A 17,137-nucleotide genomic window follows, 5' to 3' on the forward strand; every position below is an offset into this window, starting at 1 on the left:
TTATTAAAATTTWAAAAAATAAATTCACATGAAATCATCGGAATCATAGCCATCCTTTGCAAACAAATACATAATTAGTTATTGCAATAAAAATATGAAAATACAATACAATACTTGATTTGTTTGCATATTTTCATTCTTCATAACCGAATCATAACTCTTAAGTCTTGACATTTCTTCTTTTCTTTTCAATTCTTCTTTTTCTTTCTGTTTTTGTTGTCTTTGAATTGCTTTTAAATTATCTCTTTCTTTAGAATCTCTTTCTTCTCTTTCGGCTCTAAAGTCAACGTTTTGTTTCTCAACCTTTAATCAAATATTACAGCAATTGATTTAATTAAACTAATAAATAATACAATAATTTAATATAATTTTAAACTTAGATCTAATTTATTGTCGTAATTGTATTACGAAATTTTTGGATCTCTTGAATAATAATTTTCTCACTATTTGTTTATTATTGTTCATATGCTATGTTAACAGCATTTCCATATAACAAAAATTAACTTGGTAATATATGATTAAACAATTTATCTATACATATACGGTACTGTACACTGACATAATATATTAGCGATACTACTGTAGTATACAATACATGAATATAAATTTAAGTCAAAAAAATCTTATCTAGTTTTATAGAGACTATAAAAAAACCTTAAAAATTTATTTAATATTTATTATTATTATCTTATATGAAACAATAGTAGTACTAGTAAGTCATCAAAATAATTTTTGCTATATATATACTGTACAATATTTGTTAAATTTATTGCATAACTTGTGCCCAACATATGAAAGCTAAGTAGATATAGATGATAACAATAGTGATTGTCATCATTTTATTTAACATTAAATGTTATCAATCAGTATCTCCATAATAATCCTAATTATTTGTTTAACAATTATATATAACAGTATTTGCATTTGATATTATAGAAATATTAGCGGTATATAAAATTTATTTTTATTAAACATATCTGCAATTTTAAATAATTTGTCAATATTAAGGACATATGCCTAATGTATGTACTGTTATATAGGCTTAAGTGTCAAGAAAATGGCATATGTTTAGAGAGGATAGTCTTCTATAAAAATATATCAATCAATTGATGACAAAAATAAGTTAAATTATTATTATATATAATTTATATAAAAATAGTGAAAATAAAATATTTACACAAAAGTCACGGTTATTAAAAAAATGTAATAAATAGATACTAACCTTAGTTTTCTCCAGTCTTTTAATAATTTCATTAATTTTTTTCTCGACTCTAACTTTTCTGACGACTTTGTTGTCGTGAAAACCAACCTTTAAAATAGAAAATCTATAAAAAATGGTTCAATTGTTGATTATTGGTGCCATCATCTACTTGTCCGACATCCATATTAGGAGTTTTATTAAGATTTGACCATAAAGTGTACACAACATCCACTTCATTCATTTTGGATCCTTTAATACTATTATGTTTGACGAGTTGAGCGCAATCGTCAATCACCGCACTCGGGATGTCGTCCAATGTTTGTCCCGGTCTTAGTCTAAGATAAACGTGTGCCGACGACTCTTTGTCCACATGAAACCATAGATCTTCAGGCCAACCCCAACGGATCAGGTCTTCATCTAATTTAATGTGACAAATGATATCATATAATGTCTAATAATATGATAAAAGATTTACTCTCGTGTTTATCAAAACCCATGAATATAGTCATCGGCGGTGAGACCACTGATGAGAAAAAAATAGTCAATAATTATCATAATTTTATTGTTAACTTTGTATTGAAATCAAACCATTTGTGGTGAAGTAGTAAACCATTGTTTGTTCACAAACTTCTTGAGACAATAACTGATGAATCAATGATTGATTTGCAGTCAACTCGTTGTCAGTCTATGTATACAAAAATGTAAACAAATGTATCACTCATTGAATGTGTTATCGATTGCATCACTCAATGAATACACAGTTTGTCGTAATTTATGATTTGTTTGAATGTTTGGCGCCTTTTGGACAACAAGTGATTGTCGACACAAACGCATACTTTGGTCACAAGTGATGTCCGGTCTCTTTGAAAGTCCCGTTAAGATTATCACTAATGATATCCGCAATTACTTTCCGGTCATTGAAGGCAAATGTCAATCAAGTGTTAAAAAGAAGAAAACATCAAGAAATGAGTTGAGAAGTGCGTCCGAAAAGAGACCGAAAAGTGTGCCCAAAGACCGCAAGAGTTTAGCCAAAAGAAAACTTACACTCTTTGATGCATCGGAACAGTTGGCCCTTGACTTCGGACAGAAGGACTTTGATTCAAAACGCTGTAAGACATGTAATATGTTATATACAACGGGAGAAGTGGTCGATGAACGGACTCATGAGGAATATCACGATATGTTTGTCAATAGTTTGAGATTCATTGGTTGGAAACATGAGGAAGTGGTGTCGGTCTATGACGACGGGAGGATCATCCGTATTGTCGCCGACTCTAAACATAAATATATGTTTAAAAAAGTGAACGAACTCTTCAAAGTGGCTGACATTGAGTTAGGAATAAATGTGGACTTAGAGTCTAGTCTTAAGCCAACTTCCGTTTATCTTTTATTTGCCACTAAAACCAAACGTATCGCTGGTTTTGTGGCCTCTGAACGTATTAAATCGGCCAATAAACTCATTAGTGAAGAACCATTTATTGCATCGACCGATGAGGTGCCGGCCGAGTGTGGAATCGCCCGAATCTGGACACATCCTAATTTCCGACGCCAAAAAATAGCGACCCGACTATTGGATACATTGCGAACATGTTTTTCATACGGAAAGATAATTCCCAAATCAAACATTGCTTTCTCTGATCCAACTATTAATGGCAAAGATTTTGCTAAACATTATACTAAAAGAAATAATTTTTTGGTTTATTGCTATCAAAGTATTTATTAATGTATTACAGTATTCAATATATCAAAAGTCAATTTATATTGTTTTTTAATCACATTTTTATTTATACATACAGTATATTACTTAATGTCAATTGTTATCTTACAGTATATTTTTAAAAATACTTAAATACAAAAAAACTGTGATTTGTACAGTATTTTATAATTTGTTGTAACATAATCTCAAATATTTTTATTAAACAAAACAATTATATTGTTTTATTAAGAGATTTTTAAATCAAATGATTAATTATAAAAAAAAAATTGAAGAACATATTAAAAGCAAATATCATTTTTAAACAATAACTGATTCAATGATGCAAACTTATATATTTATGATTACCAACGATTACCACCTCCTCTTCGACCTCCCGAACCACCGCCTTGAGGACAGTCCCGAGAGAAGTGTCCAGATTGTCCGCATTTAAAGCAATCGTTACCTGAAGCCCCTCCTCTGGGACCTCGTTTGCCACCACATGCCGCCAATTCAGCGTCATGTTTGGCTTTCCACACACCATAACGTGAAGCCATACCTGACAACTCAGGAGGTACTTCTTGATGTGCTTCTTCTAATATTGGAATCAATTCCGGTGTATGTTTCCAATCCTCACGAGTCACATACGTAATTGATTCACCTGTTCGCCTGATATGATCACAAAATTTAGTTTATATTTGAAAAGAGATCAACAAAATACAGACCCGGATCTACCAGTTCTTCCAACTCTATGCACATAATCTTCAATATTTCGCGGGAAATCAAAATTTAAAATATGACTAAAGAAAAAATGGTTATAAAACGAAATAATAATAATAATAAAAATATATTTACGTTATGTCGTCGATATCAAGTCCTCTGGAAGCAACATCAGTTGCAAAGAGAATCTGAACCTTTCCTAATGTTATATCTTCTAAAGCTTGTTCCCTGTCGTGTTGATCTCTATCGCCGTGTATTGATTGGCAATCAATACCTTTCAAAATACAATCTGAGGCTAAATCATCAGCACTTATATAATAAAAATAAATATTAAAGGATTACAGTAATACAATTGTCATCAACTAAGACATACACAGCCTTTTTTCCGACAAAAATGATCACTTTTTCATGTGATTTCATATTTCTAATAAAGTCATACATAAGAGACCGCTTTTCGTCGGCAGATGTAATAATAATCTTTTGAGTAACGCTATGAACAGCTGCTAAATCCAAAGTACCGACGTATATCTGCATCGGATCCTTCATGTAAGTCACTGCTAACCGTCTAACAGCTGGAGGCCAAGTGGCTGACATCATAACTGTATGGCGATCTGGTCTTACATCAAGCATTATCTTTTTAATTTGTGGTTCAAATCCCATATCAAGCATACGGTCGGCTTCGTCCAAAACCTGTTTAGTATTTTGTCAAAAATCAATTACCGATACATTATAAGAGATAACAACTACTAATGACAGACCAGATAAGAAACAGCAGCCAAATCAATGTGTTTATTCATACAGAGATCATTGAGTCGTCCGGGGGTTGCGATCACAATTTCCACCCCTTTTCCCACTTTATTGATTTGTAAATTTCTATCGCCTCCGCCGTAAATACAAATGCATTTAATATTTCGATAGCAATACTTATTACATTCCTTTTCAATTTGTTGCGCCAATTCACGTGTCGGAGCCATTATTAGAGCTGTTGGTCCGGGACGCTCTTGTCTTGACCTTTATATTTAATAATTAAATCAATGTTTTCAAAAATACCTTAAAATATTAATAGTATACATCTGTTGGCTATCGATGTGAATTAAAGCGGGCAAAAGATAAGCTAATGTTTTTCCTGTACCGGTCTGTGCGATACCAATCAAATCATAACCACTGAGTAGTATAGGCCAAGATTGGCATTGTATTGGTGATGGCTTCTCAAATCCTTGTTTATTGATTTCATCTAATATTTCAGCTATAATACAAATATTTGTTAAAATATAAGAAAACAAATAATGGGTGAAAAACTGACGAAAGTGTTCAAAGGCTTGTTTGAAGTGTTGAACTGGATTTGGGATAACTCTTTGATCGTCTTCATTGAAATGACTGACCATTATATTGTTATTCTCTAAACGAAATTTATCGATATTTTCAGCACTCATTGCTCTGATTTCTGGATCTTCGAAATAAAACTGTTTGTTTATGGGTGGAAGTGATGCCCATTTCTTTTTAGTCGCTTCTTCACTCTCTGCAATGGCTGCGCCCCAATCAATAAAGTCTTCAGATTCTTTGGTTTCAGTTTTAGCTTCAAAATGACTATAGAAATCGCTATTATTATTATTATTTCGCGAATCACTTGAATTGCCGGTCAACTCATTAATGAGTCTTTGAGCGCAATCTAATTGTTCATTAGTTCCCATTAATTCAATATCAGTTTCATATGAATTACTCGTTTCTTTATTAATGTTAATCCGGGCGCCACTCTTGCTCTGTAATTCACGAATTGTTTGACCTCCTCTTCCGATAACTTTTCCCACAAAAGAAGACGAAATCTGAATCTTACGTTTCGATGAATTACTAGTATTTGAATTATAAGATCTACGACTTGAATATGAGTTTTCTTGTCTTGAATTGTTGTCCGACCACTGGTCAGTCAAATCTTCAGATCGCGTACTCGATTGCCACTCTTGACTGACGGCTACTCTTTTTCCTCGTCCTCTTCCGTATCCACCTCCTGACCAGTTGTTGTCATTGTCATCAAAAGTATCATTTAATTTACGTTTTCTTTCGTTACCTTTGTTTACATTTGAACTCAAATGAGAATCACTTGTATTAGTCTTAGAGGGAGTACTCTCTGGCCAACCGGTGTCCCAATTGTTGTCCACATTATTGGCCGCAGTGTTTGTGGTGACAGTTGGTGTCGGTTCCCACTCATCATCATTCCAGCCATCATTTGTTGCCATTATCTCAATCAATGGTAAATCAAAGTAATTATAATCACTTTAATTGTCAATCAATTGAATAGACTTTTATTCAAACATTACATCAATTGATTCAACTTTCGTCATACACTTAAAGCATGTATTCACACATTGACTAACAATTACGTCATTTTGTTAAACATTTAAATAAATAGTTTATTGTGTTTAGGGTTTGATTTGTTTTAGACATTATTTATGTAAAGATTTTATAAAACAAAAGCAAATAATTTGAATAAATGACAAAATAATAGAAAATGTTTTAATCTATTGTTTGATTGATTAACAAAACATTTGATATTAATTAGCATTGATTTGTCAAAACAATTGTCTCAACAAGACTTTTAAGCCCGTAATTACGGCCCGTTTTAATTAAATTAAATATATTTTTATTCAATGATAGTATTGAGACAATAGCGACAAATAATTTTAAATATTAGTTTTGAAATGTTATGAAAACTTTGTGAAAGTGTCAGATAATCTTAAACAGCGTCGGCGGCGATGCTATTAATTATAATTATCTGGTGAACAATACGTTGAATTAATAAGTGACCAAGGGCAATGTTGTAGATAAATTTAGACTAAGTAAAATTGTAATTGGTTATTTTTTAATTAATTGTATGATTTGCTAGATAAATGCAGTCGACTATCATTTATAAATTTTTTTAAACAGTCGACTGTAAATTATTTAGCATATAATACAATTAATTAAAAATTGACCAATTACAATTTTATTTATTTTAAATTTATCTACAACTTTGCCCTTGGTCACTTATTAATTCAATGTATTGTTGACCATATAATTGTAATTAATATCATCTCCGCCGCCGCTGTTTAAGACTCTCTGTGAAAGTGTACCTAAAATGTGATGCTATGTCTCACACATGATATCAATGCTTATAATGTGTTTAAGTGTGTTATGTTAATACATGTACTGTAGATGTATTGTATAGCTTACTGTAGTTCACAGTCACACACACAGTGCTAGTGCTATAGTATAGCAGCTATACACACAAATCTACTCCTATGTGGGTGTCGTTAATGAGTGTCGTATACTGTCTTTTATATATATTAATACACACTTAAAGCCACTCCTATGCGGGGGTCGGTAATGGGGGTCGCTTACTGTCCTTTATATATATTAATAATAATAACAATAATATATTAATATTAATAATAAATGAATGAATGGATCAAATGACTAAAATGTCCTCAAATATAGACATTGAATGGACACCAGAAAATGAGATCAAATTGTTTTATGCAATGCGTGGCCACAAACCCGTCGGTAATTATCAATTGATTTAATGATATCTTTTAATAATTGTTTGATTTTCTTGAGATTTATTGTTTGCTGACAATTATGCTTACAATTAATAAAATAAATTGTTATATATATATCATATATATATAATACAGTATATCATATGATATATCATATAATTGTTATAACAAATAAATAATATAAAACTAATTGTATTTATTTGAATGATCCGAAAGGTGTGGCCAAGAATTTTCATATGATCTCAATATTAGATGAATTTGTGAGACTAACAGATAAAGAAATGTCATCTAAAGTGATTTGGAACCGATTGGACACAATGTACGATATGGACACTTTGGTAGGCTTTTGCTTCAATTGTTAACTGTTTTTACCATTTTATTATACATTTGTTATAATCAAACAAAGCATGAAAATGAAGACATGCCGTTCCCAAACACCAACACTTGTTTCACTATTGAAGACAATCCTGAGTTCACTGAATTGATCGAAAAGAGGAAAGCAAACCAATTAAATAAATCAGATAAAGATATTGAAATAAAAGAAGAGTTAGTATCAAATGTTTCGACGACAACAACTAACACTCCGACGGTTACGAAAACTGGAAATAAAACCAAAACTCAAGAGACCAATAAAAGTCAATCGAAAGTAAAATCAGAAATCGATAAAAATGCGAAATCTGATCGAAAAGAAGATTCAACCAAACATTCGGATAAAAGTGAAGAAATTGAAGATAAATGGATTCGTTCGAAAAAAACAGTGGCCAACAAAAGTGGTGCCGATTTAAGATCATCCACGACATCAAGCACTAAGAAACGTAAATAACGATTTGATTCAAAAGTATTTAGCATTTATTTGTAAATTATTAAATAAATATAATTTTGACATTGATTTCAATTGAGTAAATCATAACTTATGATTTATAAAAGAAAAACTTTAATTACTATTAATATAAAACATTTGTCACACATTAGGAATGTTTTACAATAGTTATTAGAAAATATAGTGTGTCATCAAAATAATGAATGTTTAAACATTTTTGTACAAATTATACTAAATTTAGATAAACATTGAGTTATATTTATCTTTAAAGTTATGGCTTAATGACTAAATATATTTTAAGTCTTAATTCTATTAATTCAATATTTGCTTAAATAAATAAAAATAAATATATTAATTACAAGTATAGCTATTGTTGATAATTGCGATTAATAAAAACTAGAATCTTATCGATTAACAATAAATCAATTGTTTGTTATCAGTCATAGTTATTGCCACAAATTGTTTGAAGCGGTAACTCCGGAGGTTTGATTTAACGAAGTATTATTATTATTAAAAGCCCATTGAGGACCAGTATCTGGTTGTGTGAATAGTGAGCCGGAATTAGTATTAATTGTTCCTAAATTATTAGCAAAAGGAACACCCGTTGGAATGGAAGTTGGCATCGATACGAATGGATTAATACTTGTAGTCGTCAATGGCATTGAAGGGCCAGTATTTTGCGGAACCATATTAAACCAATTAGAACTACTGTTTGCCATTGCATTCATATTAGGGTTGACACCTGTCATCGGATTCATTTGTAAAGATGACATTTGTTGCGGTAACTGAAGTTAATTTGAAAAAACAAACCAATATTACAATTATATTATAATTATTAAGTAACCGATTGGACAGACCTGTTGTACAGTTTGCTGACCAAAGTTAGAATTCATTGAAGTATTGTTAGCAAGAAAAGGGTTTGTCGTTAGAGGAAAGTTAGACTGTTTTAAATGAAGTAATAGATATTGTATAGAGAATGACATTAAAGTAATTAACTATTAATGGCTTACTTGAGTCATTTGATTCATTAGATTTGATGACTGCAGACCATCGACTGCAGGAGAGACTGAATTATTTTGTGACATAAACAATGAATTGGGAATTTGTGTTGTCATTGGTTGTGAATTAGGTACAAATTGTCCCATAAATAGTGCATTTGAAGTATTAAACGATGCATTTTGCGTCCCAACATTCGGTTGTTGCTGTGGTAAAGATGTGGCTATTGGTGAAGCACTTGCATAAAGCGATAAAATGGATTCTTTAGACATCACCTTCTTTTCATCTCCTGTTGCCTTTTGATTAAAGAAATCCGATTCTTCATTTGATTTTATCTTAGAATCGCATTTATTTTCATTATTTTCTTTAGTGTCAGCAGAGCTAACAAAAAGGCCAAATGATTCGTCATCTGATTTGTTGGTCAAAGAATTACTAATATCAAGACCTAAGAGATCAGTACTGGATTTTCCGTTTTCTACTTTCTGTACTATTTTATCAGCATTTATAGCATTATTAACTCCAGTAGAATTTGGACGGGGAAGAGGGTTAGCCTAATTTAGATTAGTTGTTATATATATTACTTAATTTGACACAAATTAGTGGTAATTATATACATCACCTGTAATTCTGTTGTTGTCATAGGACTCTGAAATGCCTTCACTTTGTTGCGCTTCTTCTCCTTTTCTTTTCTAAGTTCTTCTTCGATGTCAAACTATTATAAATTTTAATAATTAAATAATACAATCAAAACATTTTATATTAAAATACCGCTGGTTTAGGAGGCGGCGGTTCAACCCATTCTTTAGCGATATATTTTTTCTGTTCATATTTAGCTCTTATAAATGCTTCTAAAGTCGAGTCAGTAGTCGGACGCCGGAAATTGTCCGGAAGATTGGCCTCATAGACAGCTCTGGCTTTCGAGTTACCCATGTTTTGTATACACGCTATCTGTTCGGGAGTCCAGGCGTCCAAATTCACCGATTTTACACGTGATATGTGAACACCGAGATTGCGGTGAATACCTATATCACACAATCATTCATATTATACATTCAAACGTATTGTTTAATACTTTAATTACCTGCACATCGGATGCACAAAAATATGCCTAAATTCCAAGCCGTCCATCGGGGACCTAAAAATTAATTATTATATTTTGTATTTACATTTGTTTTAGATATATTATAATAACTTATAAGTAAAAAAGTATTTAAAAAATCTATATTGTAATATATTGTATATTTGTATGCTCAATGTTTACTCAATGTAATAACTTTATTTAATATATACAATAGTATATCAAAATACTATACAGTATTTAATCCACTTATAATATCTACTATTTTTAGAATTTTATAAATTGCTTACATAATTGTTTTTAAATTAAATAAATAATAAAAAGACAATCAATAAAAGTTTTAAAAATTAATTTTTCCTATTTTTGGAAATACAAACTGTAATACAGTATTACTGTAGACTTTACAATATTCAAAATTTCTCGACAAAGTTAACATTTAGTTGTAAATCAGACTATTAATACTTATATAAATAATTAACAAAAATATTAAATACAGTTAACTCATTGAGTTATTGTTCAGTTATATTAATTTTCAATATATTCAGTTAATTGACAAATTTATTAATCGAGACAGTGCTTAATCATACTCTTTATATCGCTTATCGTTAATAATTATATTTTATAGTATTATATATTTATATATTGATAATTTAGACGTGAAAATATTTGTTTCTCCAAATCAAATAAAACAATAACTTCAATCAAACAGTTAAAAAACTATTTTATGTAAACAACTTTAGCACTTGTAAAACATATTATACATATACAGTATATATATATATCAGTAAATTAATTGTGATAATAGACAAAGCATTTCCTAAATATTATAATTGATAGATAAAAATATGGTAAAAGTGGGTCTAATGAGTTTGTAATAATATTTGTGATAATTTATAAATTAACATTATTTGATAATAAACTAACAATTATGATATAAACCTAAGTATTTATATTTTAAGTTTCATTTATAACTTATCGATTAATAATGTTTTTGTAATAAATGTGATATTATTCATTAAAATTTGTTTTTTACTGTATCACATATACTGTATAAAATCAATTTGTTTGATGTCATCATTGATTGCTTGTTTTGAATAAATCTAATGCCTTTGAGATTAACTAAAAAATTAATTAACATTTTAATTAAATATTTAATACATTTTGTTAAATAAAACATTTGTTACAAAAATAACAAAACACATCAATCAATGGCACAATTGGTAGGAGTAAGTGATTGTCAGATATTAATATATCATATGATATATAAAAACTTATTTGATATGAAATGTCTGTTATGTATATTATGGTAAACTAGTCATCAATAAAATCAAATCATTAATTACAAGACATTTACAGACCTTTTGCATCACAATCGACACAATATTTGTTGTCTTCATCTCTAAGAAGTTGACCCAAAATCTGTTGACACTTTTCAGTCACCAGTTTTTGTTTATCTCTCTCTAACTTATTATTAAAAGCCATCTAATATTAAGCAACAATTTATTAATATTATTATTAATTATATAATAATTTAACTAATTATACAAAAAACTAGTGAAATGGCACTCAATTTGTTGAATACTTTTAATACAATTATTGTAAACAATGAATAAATTAACTAATATTTGCAATGATTTTGACAATTTGTCATTTAATAAATGTATTTCAACACTAAATTCACGTTTAATGACAAATGATTTCAATTATTAAATGATTAACAAATCAAATAAATCCATATATTATAAGACAATTGACGACAATTGACATCAAATGGCAAACATTTGTCCACAGATTGACTCCAATATTGTGTGATTGAGTCAAGTATTTCAATGCATATAATAATTGACATTCAATTCAACACTCAGTTTAAACGCGTAAGCAATGCATCGATACATATGAATGACTGCCATCTCTATTGTATTATTAATATTATATAGATTTAGTTAAAGTTAAACCATTGATCAAAATTAATTAATTTACACATAATTTATAATTCATTTAAACTATACTATTATTGATGTTAAAAGTTATATTAAACCATAAAAAATAAATATCAATACAATGTTGTAAATTATATACAGTATTTATTAATTATAAAGTTCATTACGATATAATAAATACATTTGACTTAATGTTTATATTTTTATGATCTTATATCAACTTATGATCGATAACTTTTAAACTTAAAAATATATTTAATTAAAATACATTTAACATTTGAAAAATATCATGAATGACATTACACTTTATAAAATTAAATTTCACACAAACTACAGGTACCGATAGTACAAATTAAAAAAGTAACTTTGAGTTTATCTTACAATTTAATAATTTTCATTTTTTATATAATAACTGTTTGTTTTCATAATAATAATAATAAGTTTTTATGTTATATATGTTAGATATTTAATAGAAAAGTTATCATCACTTATTGTCGATGACTGATCTAATTACAGATACAGGTAATTGTTTTGTTAAATATATTTGTAACCAAATTACGGGTAAATGTCAAGAGGAAAGTTGTCATTATTTTCTATCGACTCCTTTAACAATAATTTTGAGAGAAATGTCACAATAAAAAGTGTTTTGAAGCGCATCTTTGGCTGACTGAACCACTGATGCTATGGTCTGACCTTTGGGTCCAATAACAAGTGACTGAAACCTTTTTGGACAAAACAAATTCAGTGATATAAACATATTTCCCGTGGGATCCAAGTGCCACATTGTAATCACTGAATCTATTTTATAAGGAATCTCTTGTGGCAATAGATCCAACAGTTTCTCTTTGATTGCATTGATGATTATATCACGTGGACTTTGGTCAGTAACTTGAGATCTATGATATCTCCACGGATGAAATGGTGCTTTACTTAAAAAATATTGTCGAATATCATCGATTCCATCGCCAGTTAGCGCACAAGTCATGAAAACACGAGAGAATCGATTCCAACTAATATTTTCAATATCTTCACTATTTATTTCATTTTCATTATCGGTATTGATATTGATATTAGTTTTCAGATTTAACTTTTCTTCGGTTTTGTTTAAAATTGTTTCTAAACTTTTTTGATTATTAAAAACCACACGTTTTTTAGTTATTAAAGAAGTTATTCCTCCGACAACACCGCCTGTCAATAGAGTGGTTATATCTAAAAGTTTTCGTTTTTCTTTTATTTTATCGATTTTATTCAAAATAAGAACTGATTCTTTGTTTGGATGTCTTTTTAATAGTTTAATCACTCCTTTATTCAGTCCTTTTCGTTCCCTAATATTTGATACATCATTAATAATGGCAATAATATCTGCAGAGTCAACACCTCTTATCGGGTCATTAATGAAATTGGTCTCCAGTTTATGTTTTGCACAGTGCTGTCGGGTCACTATTCCCGGTGTGTCCAACAATTCAATTTGGATCTCATCTTCAACAACAACTCCAACCACTCCTTGTCTTGTTGTGTGTACTTTAGACGAAACGGCGCTAACTCTGTGACCAACCAATTGATTAGTAATCGTTGATTTACCAGCATTTGGTGACCCAATCATAACAACTTTGGCCAGACGTGGTATAGGCGGCTGTTTGACCTTCAATTGTCTCAACAATCGATACTCTTCATTGGTTTTGGCAACTCTTCTCTCAGACAAATCCAATTGAGTCTTCAAAAGTGATTCATTAATAATTGGATAATCATATGATTTATTGTCGATATAGTCATTGCTGTCATAAACAGGTGTTTCATCAATGGCTTCAATCATTGGATTTTTATTTGAATGACAAAAACATTTAGAAATGTAAACAAAGTTTTTATCAAACATTTCATTAATTAAATGCTTTTTAATAACAATTCGTGAATTTAATTGATTTTTCATAAAATGTTTCAAACAATTATTAATATTGTTTAAGACATACATTATTAAACTTATAACAAATATATATATCATATATTATAACGATATAAAAAGTTGGCCACAAAGTTGGTCACAAAGTTGGTCACTCATTAAATCGATAACTGGTGTCCAAACCTCCGAAAGCGGGTGAATCTGAAGTGATTCGAAAGAGATGGCCAGCAGTCGGCTCTTCAGCTCGTCTTTGAGCGTCCAATGGCTTAGAAGCGGTCGTAACAAACAATTGGTTCAGATCTTGACCACCAAAACACACACTTGTGATACAACTGGTCGGCAATGATATCGTGTCTATAATATCACCTGAAATTGTAGAGACATATCATATGATTATTGAGAAAACACATGTCTTTATTGACTGTACTGTATATACAAACAAACATTCAATTACTTATTATTAATATAAATACAATACTATTTGTACATACATTACGATACAGTATTAAAGTATTAATTCTAAAATCATCAAAAAATGATTAAACTATTTAATATTATAAACAAATTTAAAAACAAATACAATATAAGAATTTTATAGAATTGTAATAATTGTATAATAAGTTTTAATCAAAAACATTAGCACATATTTAATTAAAAATACAATAAATAAATTAGTAATTATATCATTATACAGTACATTATTTCACTGATAACTTATCAACTTTGATAATAAATGAACTAATACTGTAAGTTGATTGTCAACTAAAAATTTATTATTAAATTATAGTACTGTATACTATACAATATAAAATAATTAAATCAATAATATTTAAAAAGTTCAATGTCAAGTATTAAATCCTAATTAATTTTAAAATAATAAGATATCGTTTTTGTTATAAAATTTAAAAATACTAGAATTTGTTTAATAATTATGTATATAACTAACTTATCAATGAATTGTTAATTTATATATCAATTAAACTAATGTAAAACAAATAAAAGTTTAATTAATTGTTAAAGACTATATATTAAAAATAAAAAATTTTATGGAAATTTTATAAAAATTCAATGTTATAAATTTATCATGAAAAACATTTAAATGTTTTTTAGTTAAATGACATTGAAATGTAAATCATTATTAATAATCAGCAAAACTCACCCGTTTTTGTGTTAATATTGATAATCCGAGAACCGTTAAAACAGGCGACCCATAGATTTCCGCTTTTATCTATAGTCATACCGTCCGGTAATAGAGATTTTGGCAAATCTTGTCTTTTATTGAAATCAAAGAAAATCTTTTCATTTGCTAAAAATTTTGTAAACTAATCTTAATATAAATTTAAATAAATTTAAATATTTATAACTAACTGATAGATCCATTATTGATGTCGTAATCAAAAGAATAAATTAGTCTTTTGGTTGAATCAATGAAATACATTATTTTGTTGTCCAAAGACCAGGCGATACCATTGGAAAGATTTACGGTTTCAAACTTTTTCTCTAATTCATTGCCATAGGAATAAAGGGAACCTTCAAAGTAATAAATGTAATATTTTTTTATTAACTGAAATAAATAAATTAACATAATATATGATACCTCTATCGGGATCGACAACACCGGGTGATGACTCGGGACCCATACTTCCGACCCAAAACCTGCCGCTGGCATCACATTTGCCGTCATTCAAACGATTTCCGGTCAAATCTTTTTCCACTTCAGCCAATTGTTTCAATTGTTTTGTATTCCAATTGAATTTAAAGAGTTTGTTATTTTGACCGATAATGAAGTCATTGTCGTTGTTGTTGATGGGAACCAATACCGATACAATCTCTCCGATGTGATTGATCTCCGATTCTTTAGTTTTAGGATACAGTCGACAAACATCTCCGTTCAATAGGTCCACGTAATATAATGTCTGAGACTTTTGGTCCCAATGCGGACCCTCTCCCAGTTGGCAGACGTGGTTTGATATGACTTCAACAGTATATTTAGCCATTGTTTCCGACTATTTCTACTATAGATCTTATGCTCAGTAAATGCAATACAAGAATAAATGAAAATTAAATTTTGTGCTAAAAGTTATTGTATGTGTTTGACATTGAAAATGAGTTTTTTATAACAAATTCAAGCATATTATCAATTTATGTGTAACTGTACTGATCAGACAAACCTTGATTATGTTTTCAATGACTATATACTAGTATTATTATATTGTCAAATCATAATTGATGTAAAATAAAAAATAGTAATACAAATAAAATTATAAATATTCAAATGAAAATTGTTGTTATTTAATTTACATATAATATTTACCAAAATATGTTAATTTATTATAAAAATTATTATTTTCTCTTTAATAATTAATATAATAGTTTATAAAAATATAAGCTATTAATATACTTACARTATATTTCCTTATAAATGACTTAATGTTTAACTTATAAAGTCTTATATTGTTAACAAACAGTAAGTGTATTACATGTATCAGTATTATTAAATTTAAAACATTTGATTATTGAATACATGAATACCAATCAAACAAACCACAAATGAAATATAAATCGTCCGTTTCATTCAATTTACAGTATATTATATAAAATAAATTATTTTGCAATTGTATATACTATTCATACAATTGTATTTTATATTAATTTTTTTTATTTTGCATAACAATTGACGATTATGTCAATTAAATTCCTACTTAAATGCTTATCATAAAATTTGGGTCATTTTGTCGCTATATATAAACAAATTATTGTATACTAAACAAAACGTGGATTGAATCACAAAGAAGGATGCATTTGAAATAATTTACAAAAAAAAAATAATAAATGAAATTATACTTTATTATAATTTTTAATTACAAATATTATAAAATATAAATAAGTTTAAACTTAGTTTAAACGTGATTTCTTAGGCACACAAATAAACATTTGTTTTTGTGAGATAATAATTACATTATGTTTTGGTGAGAATTGTTAAATGATTTAATGATAATATTTTTTAATGAATGATTTTATGATATGTTTGTTGTTTTATCATCAAATTATGTTTTAAATATATGAAATATTTATATTATTACATTAACTACAGTAATTGTCATTAATTTAAATACAAAAATATTTAATATTTATTTATAGTGTATATAGTTATTAAAAATATCAATACGATTCACTGGGATTCTGTAAGTTTCATACAAAACAGTTGGCAGTTGTAAAGTACTGTATATAACAATACAGTATTGTTCATAGGATCTGA

The 17,137-nt window shown here is 28.5% G+C and overlaps 7 protein-coding genes across 9 annotated transcripts; 2 read left to right on the plus strand and 5 right to left on the minus strand.

Moving 5' to 3' along the window:
- Window positions 1-3: 3 nt before the first annotated feature.
- Window positions 4-1,918, minus strand: LOC128953028 (coiled-coil domain-containing protein 25-like). Of its 2 annotated transcripts, XM_054298520.1 has the most exons (6): window positions 1,790-1,918; window positions 1,677-1,724; window positions 1,371-1,618; window positions 1,223-1,309; window positions 115-303; window positions 4-54 (listed from the first exon to the last, which is right to left on the minus strand). In XM_054298520.1, the coding sequence occupies exons 1-6, from the start codon at window positions 1,812-1,814 to the stop codon at window positions 25-27; spliced, it is 627 nt and encodes a 208-aa protein (XP_054154495.1). In that variant the 5' UTR covers window positions 1,815-1,918; the 3' UTR covers window positions 4-24. The 2 variants fall into 2 exon arrangements, with proteins under 2 accessions (XP_054154495.1, XP_054154494.1); XM_054298519.1 differs by having other exon boundaries at window positions 41-303.
- Window positions 1,919-1,943: 25 nt separating this feature from the next.
- On the plus strand, window positions 1,944-2,906 carry LOC128953027 (N-acetyltransferase ESCO2-like; the record flags this gene model as incomplete). Its single annotated transcript, XM_054298518.1, has 1 exon — window positions 1,944-2,906. A coding segment is annotated over exon 1 (918 nt), but the record flags the coding sequence as incomplete, so codon positions are not given.
- Window positions 2,907-3,259: 353 nt separating this feature from the next.
- Window positions 3,260-5,989, minus strand: LOC128966412 (probable ATP-dependent RNA helicase DDX43). Its single transcript, XM_054313262.1, has 8 exons — window positions 5,680-5,989; window positions 4,918-5,619; window positions 4,686-4,860; window positions 4,373-4,625; window positions 3,988-4,304; window positions 3,750-3,923; window positions 3,620-3,694; window positions 3,260-3,563 (listed from the first exon to the last, which is right to left on the minus strand). Exons 1-8 carry the CDS (start codon window positions 5,846-5,848, stop codon window positions 3,260-3,262), a joined length of 2,169 nt encoding a protein of 722 aa, XP_054169237.1. The 5' UTR covers window positions 5,849-5,989.
- A 1,052-nt stretch (window positions 5,990-7,041) lies between these two features.
- Window positions 7,042-7,970, plus strand: LOC128952284 (MRG/MORF4L-binding protein-like). The gene is made up of 3 exons (XM_054297646.1): window positions 7,042-7,151; window positions 7,364-7,485; window positions 7,554-7,970. The coding sequence occupies exons 1-3, from the start codon at window positions 7,052-7,054 to the stop codon at window positions 7,968-7,970; spliced, it is 639 nt and encodes a 212-aa protein (XP_054153621.1). The 5' UTR covers window positions 7,042-7,051.
- A 315-nt stretch (window positions 7,971-8,285) lies between these two features.
- On the minus strand, window positions 8,286-11,551 carry LOC128951880 (stromal membrane-associated protein 1-like). Of its 2 annotated transcripts, XM_054297169.1 has the most exons (7): window positions 11,400-11,551; window positions 10,045-10,098; window positions 9,732-9,985; window positions 9,583-9,675; window positions 8,978-9,514; window positions 8,825-8,908; window positions 8,286-8,752 (listed from the first exon to the last, which is right to left on the minus strand). In XM_054297169.1, the coding sequence occupies exons 1-7, from the start codon at window positions 11,521-11,523 to the stop codon at window positions 8,414-8,416; spliced, it is 1,485 nt and encodes a 494-aa protein (XP_054153144.1). In that variant the 5' UTR covers window positions 11,524-11,551; the 3' UTR covers window positions 8,286-8,413. The 2 variants fall into 2 exon arrangements, with proteins under 2 accessions (XP_054153144.1, XP_054153145.1); XM_054297170.1 differs by lacking the exon at window positions 8,825-8,908.
- Window positions 11,552-12,542: 991 nt separating this feature from the next.
- LOC128952808 (GTPase Era, mitochondrial-like) lies at window positions 12,543-13,980 on the minus strand. Its single transcript, XM_054298253.1, has one exon. The coding sequence runs from the start codon at window positions 13,978-13,980 to the stop codon at window positions 12,568-12,570; it is 1,413 nt and encodes a 470-aa protein (XP_054154228.1). The 3' UTR covers window positions 12,543-12,567.
- Window positions 13,981-14,029: 49 nt separating this feature from the next.
- On the minus strand, window positions 14,030-15,968 carry LOC128952809 (regucalcin-like). The gene is made up of 4 exons (XM_054298254.1): window positions 15,476-15,968; window positions 15,247-15,408; window positions 15,038-15,184; window positions 14,030-14,244 (listed from the first exon to the last, which is right to left on the minus strand). Exons 1-4 carry the CDS (start codon window positions 15,873-15,875, stop codon window positions 14,030-14,032), a joined length of 924 nt encoding a protein of 307 aa, XP_054154229.1. The 5' UTR covers window positions 15,876-15,968.
- Window positions 15,969-17,137: the final 1,169 nt, after the last annotated feature.

The sequence above is a fragment of the Oppia nitens genome, unplaced genomic scaffold (assembly GCF_028296485.1).
Source record: "Oppia nitens isolate AA-2021 unplaced genomic scaffold, nextdenovo-longstitch-racon4-pilon3 scaffold1_pilon_pilon_pilon, whole genome shotgun sequence".
NCBI lineage: Eukaryota > Metazoa > Arthropoda > Arachnida > Sarcoptiformes > Oppiidae > Oppia > Oppia nitens.

What these genes read in the sequence shown, in the direction of transcription:
- LOC128953028 (XM_054298519.1), bottom strand. Translation starts at nt 1,814, where the DNA reads ATGGTTTACTACTTCACCACAAATG. An exon ending in GGGTTTTGATAAACACGAGA is followed by an intron (nt 1,619 to 1,676) that starts GTAAATCTTTTA and finishes ACATTAAATTAG; the next exon opens with ATGAAGACCTGATCCGTTGG. An exon ending in CTAATATGGATGTCGGACAA is followed by an intron (nt 1,310 to 1,370) that starts GTAGATGATGGC and finishes TCTATTTTAAAG; the next exon opens with GTTGGTTTTCACGACAACAA.
- LOC128966412 (XM_054313262.1), bottom strand. Translation starts at nt 5,848, where the DNA reads ATGGCAACAAATGATGGCTGGAATGATGATGAGTGGGAACCGACACCA. An exon ending in TTTGTCGGAAAAAAGGCTGT is followed by an intron (nt 3,924 to 3,987) that starts GTATGTCTTAGT and finishes TTATTATATAAG; the next exon opens with TGCTGATGATTTAGCCTCAG. An exon ending in CTTGATATCGACGACATAAC is followed by an intron (nt 3,695 to 3,749) that starts GTAAATATATTT and finishes TTTTTTCTTTAG; the next exon opens with TCATATTTTAAATTTTGATT.
- LOC128952284 (XM_054297646.1), top strand. Translation starts at nt 7,052, where the DNA reads ATGGATCAAATGACTAAAATGTCCTCAAATATAGACATTGAATGGACA. An exon ending in GCGTGGCCACAAACCCGTCG is followed by an intron (nt 7,152 to 7,363) that starts GTAATTATCAAT and finishes ATGATCCGAAAG; the next exon opens with GTGTGGCCAAGAATTTTCAT. An exon ending in TGTACGATATGGACACTTTG is followed by an intron (nt 7,486 to 7,553) that starts GTAGGCTTTTGC and finishes AATCAAACAAAG; the next exon opens with CATGAAAATGAAGACATGCC.
- LOC128951880 (XM_054297169.1), bottom strand. Translation starts at nt 11,523, where the DNA reads ATGGCTTTTAATAATAAGTTAGAGAGAGATAAACAAAAACTGGTGACT. An exon ending in TTTGTGCATCCGATGTGCAG is followed by an intron (nt 9,986 to 10,044) that starts GTAATTAAAGTA and finishes TGTGTGATATAG; the next exon opens with GTATTCACCGCAATCTCGGT. An exon ending in GTCAGCAAACTGTACAACAG is followed by an intron (nt 8,753 to 8,824) that starts GTCTGTCCAATC and finishes AATTAACTTCAG; the next exon opens with TTACCGCAACAAATGTCATC.
- LOC128952808 (XM_054298253.1), bottom strand. Translation starts at nt 13,980, where the DNA reads ATGATATATATATTTGTTATAAGTTTAATAATGTATGTCTTAAACAAT.
- LOC128952809 (XM_054298254.1), bottom strand. Translation starts at nt 15,875, where the DNA reads ATGGCTAAATATACTGTTGAAGTCATATCAAACCACGTCTGCCAACTG. An exon ending in TGTTGTCGATCCCGATAGAG is followed by an intron (nt 15,409 to 15,475) that starts GTATCATATATT and finishes ATTACTTTGAAG; the next exon opens with GTTCCCTTTATTCCTATGGC. An exon ending in CATCAATAATGGATCTATCA is followed by an intron (nt 15,185 to 15,246) that starts GTTAGTTATAAA and finishes CAAAATTTTTAG; the next exon opens with CAAATGAAAAGATTTTCTTT.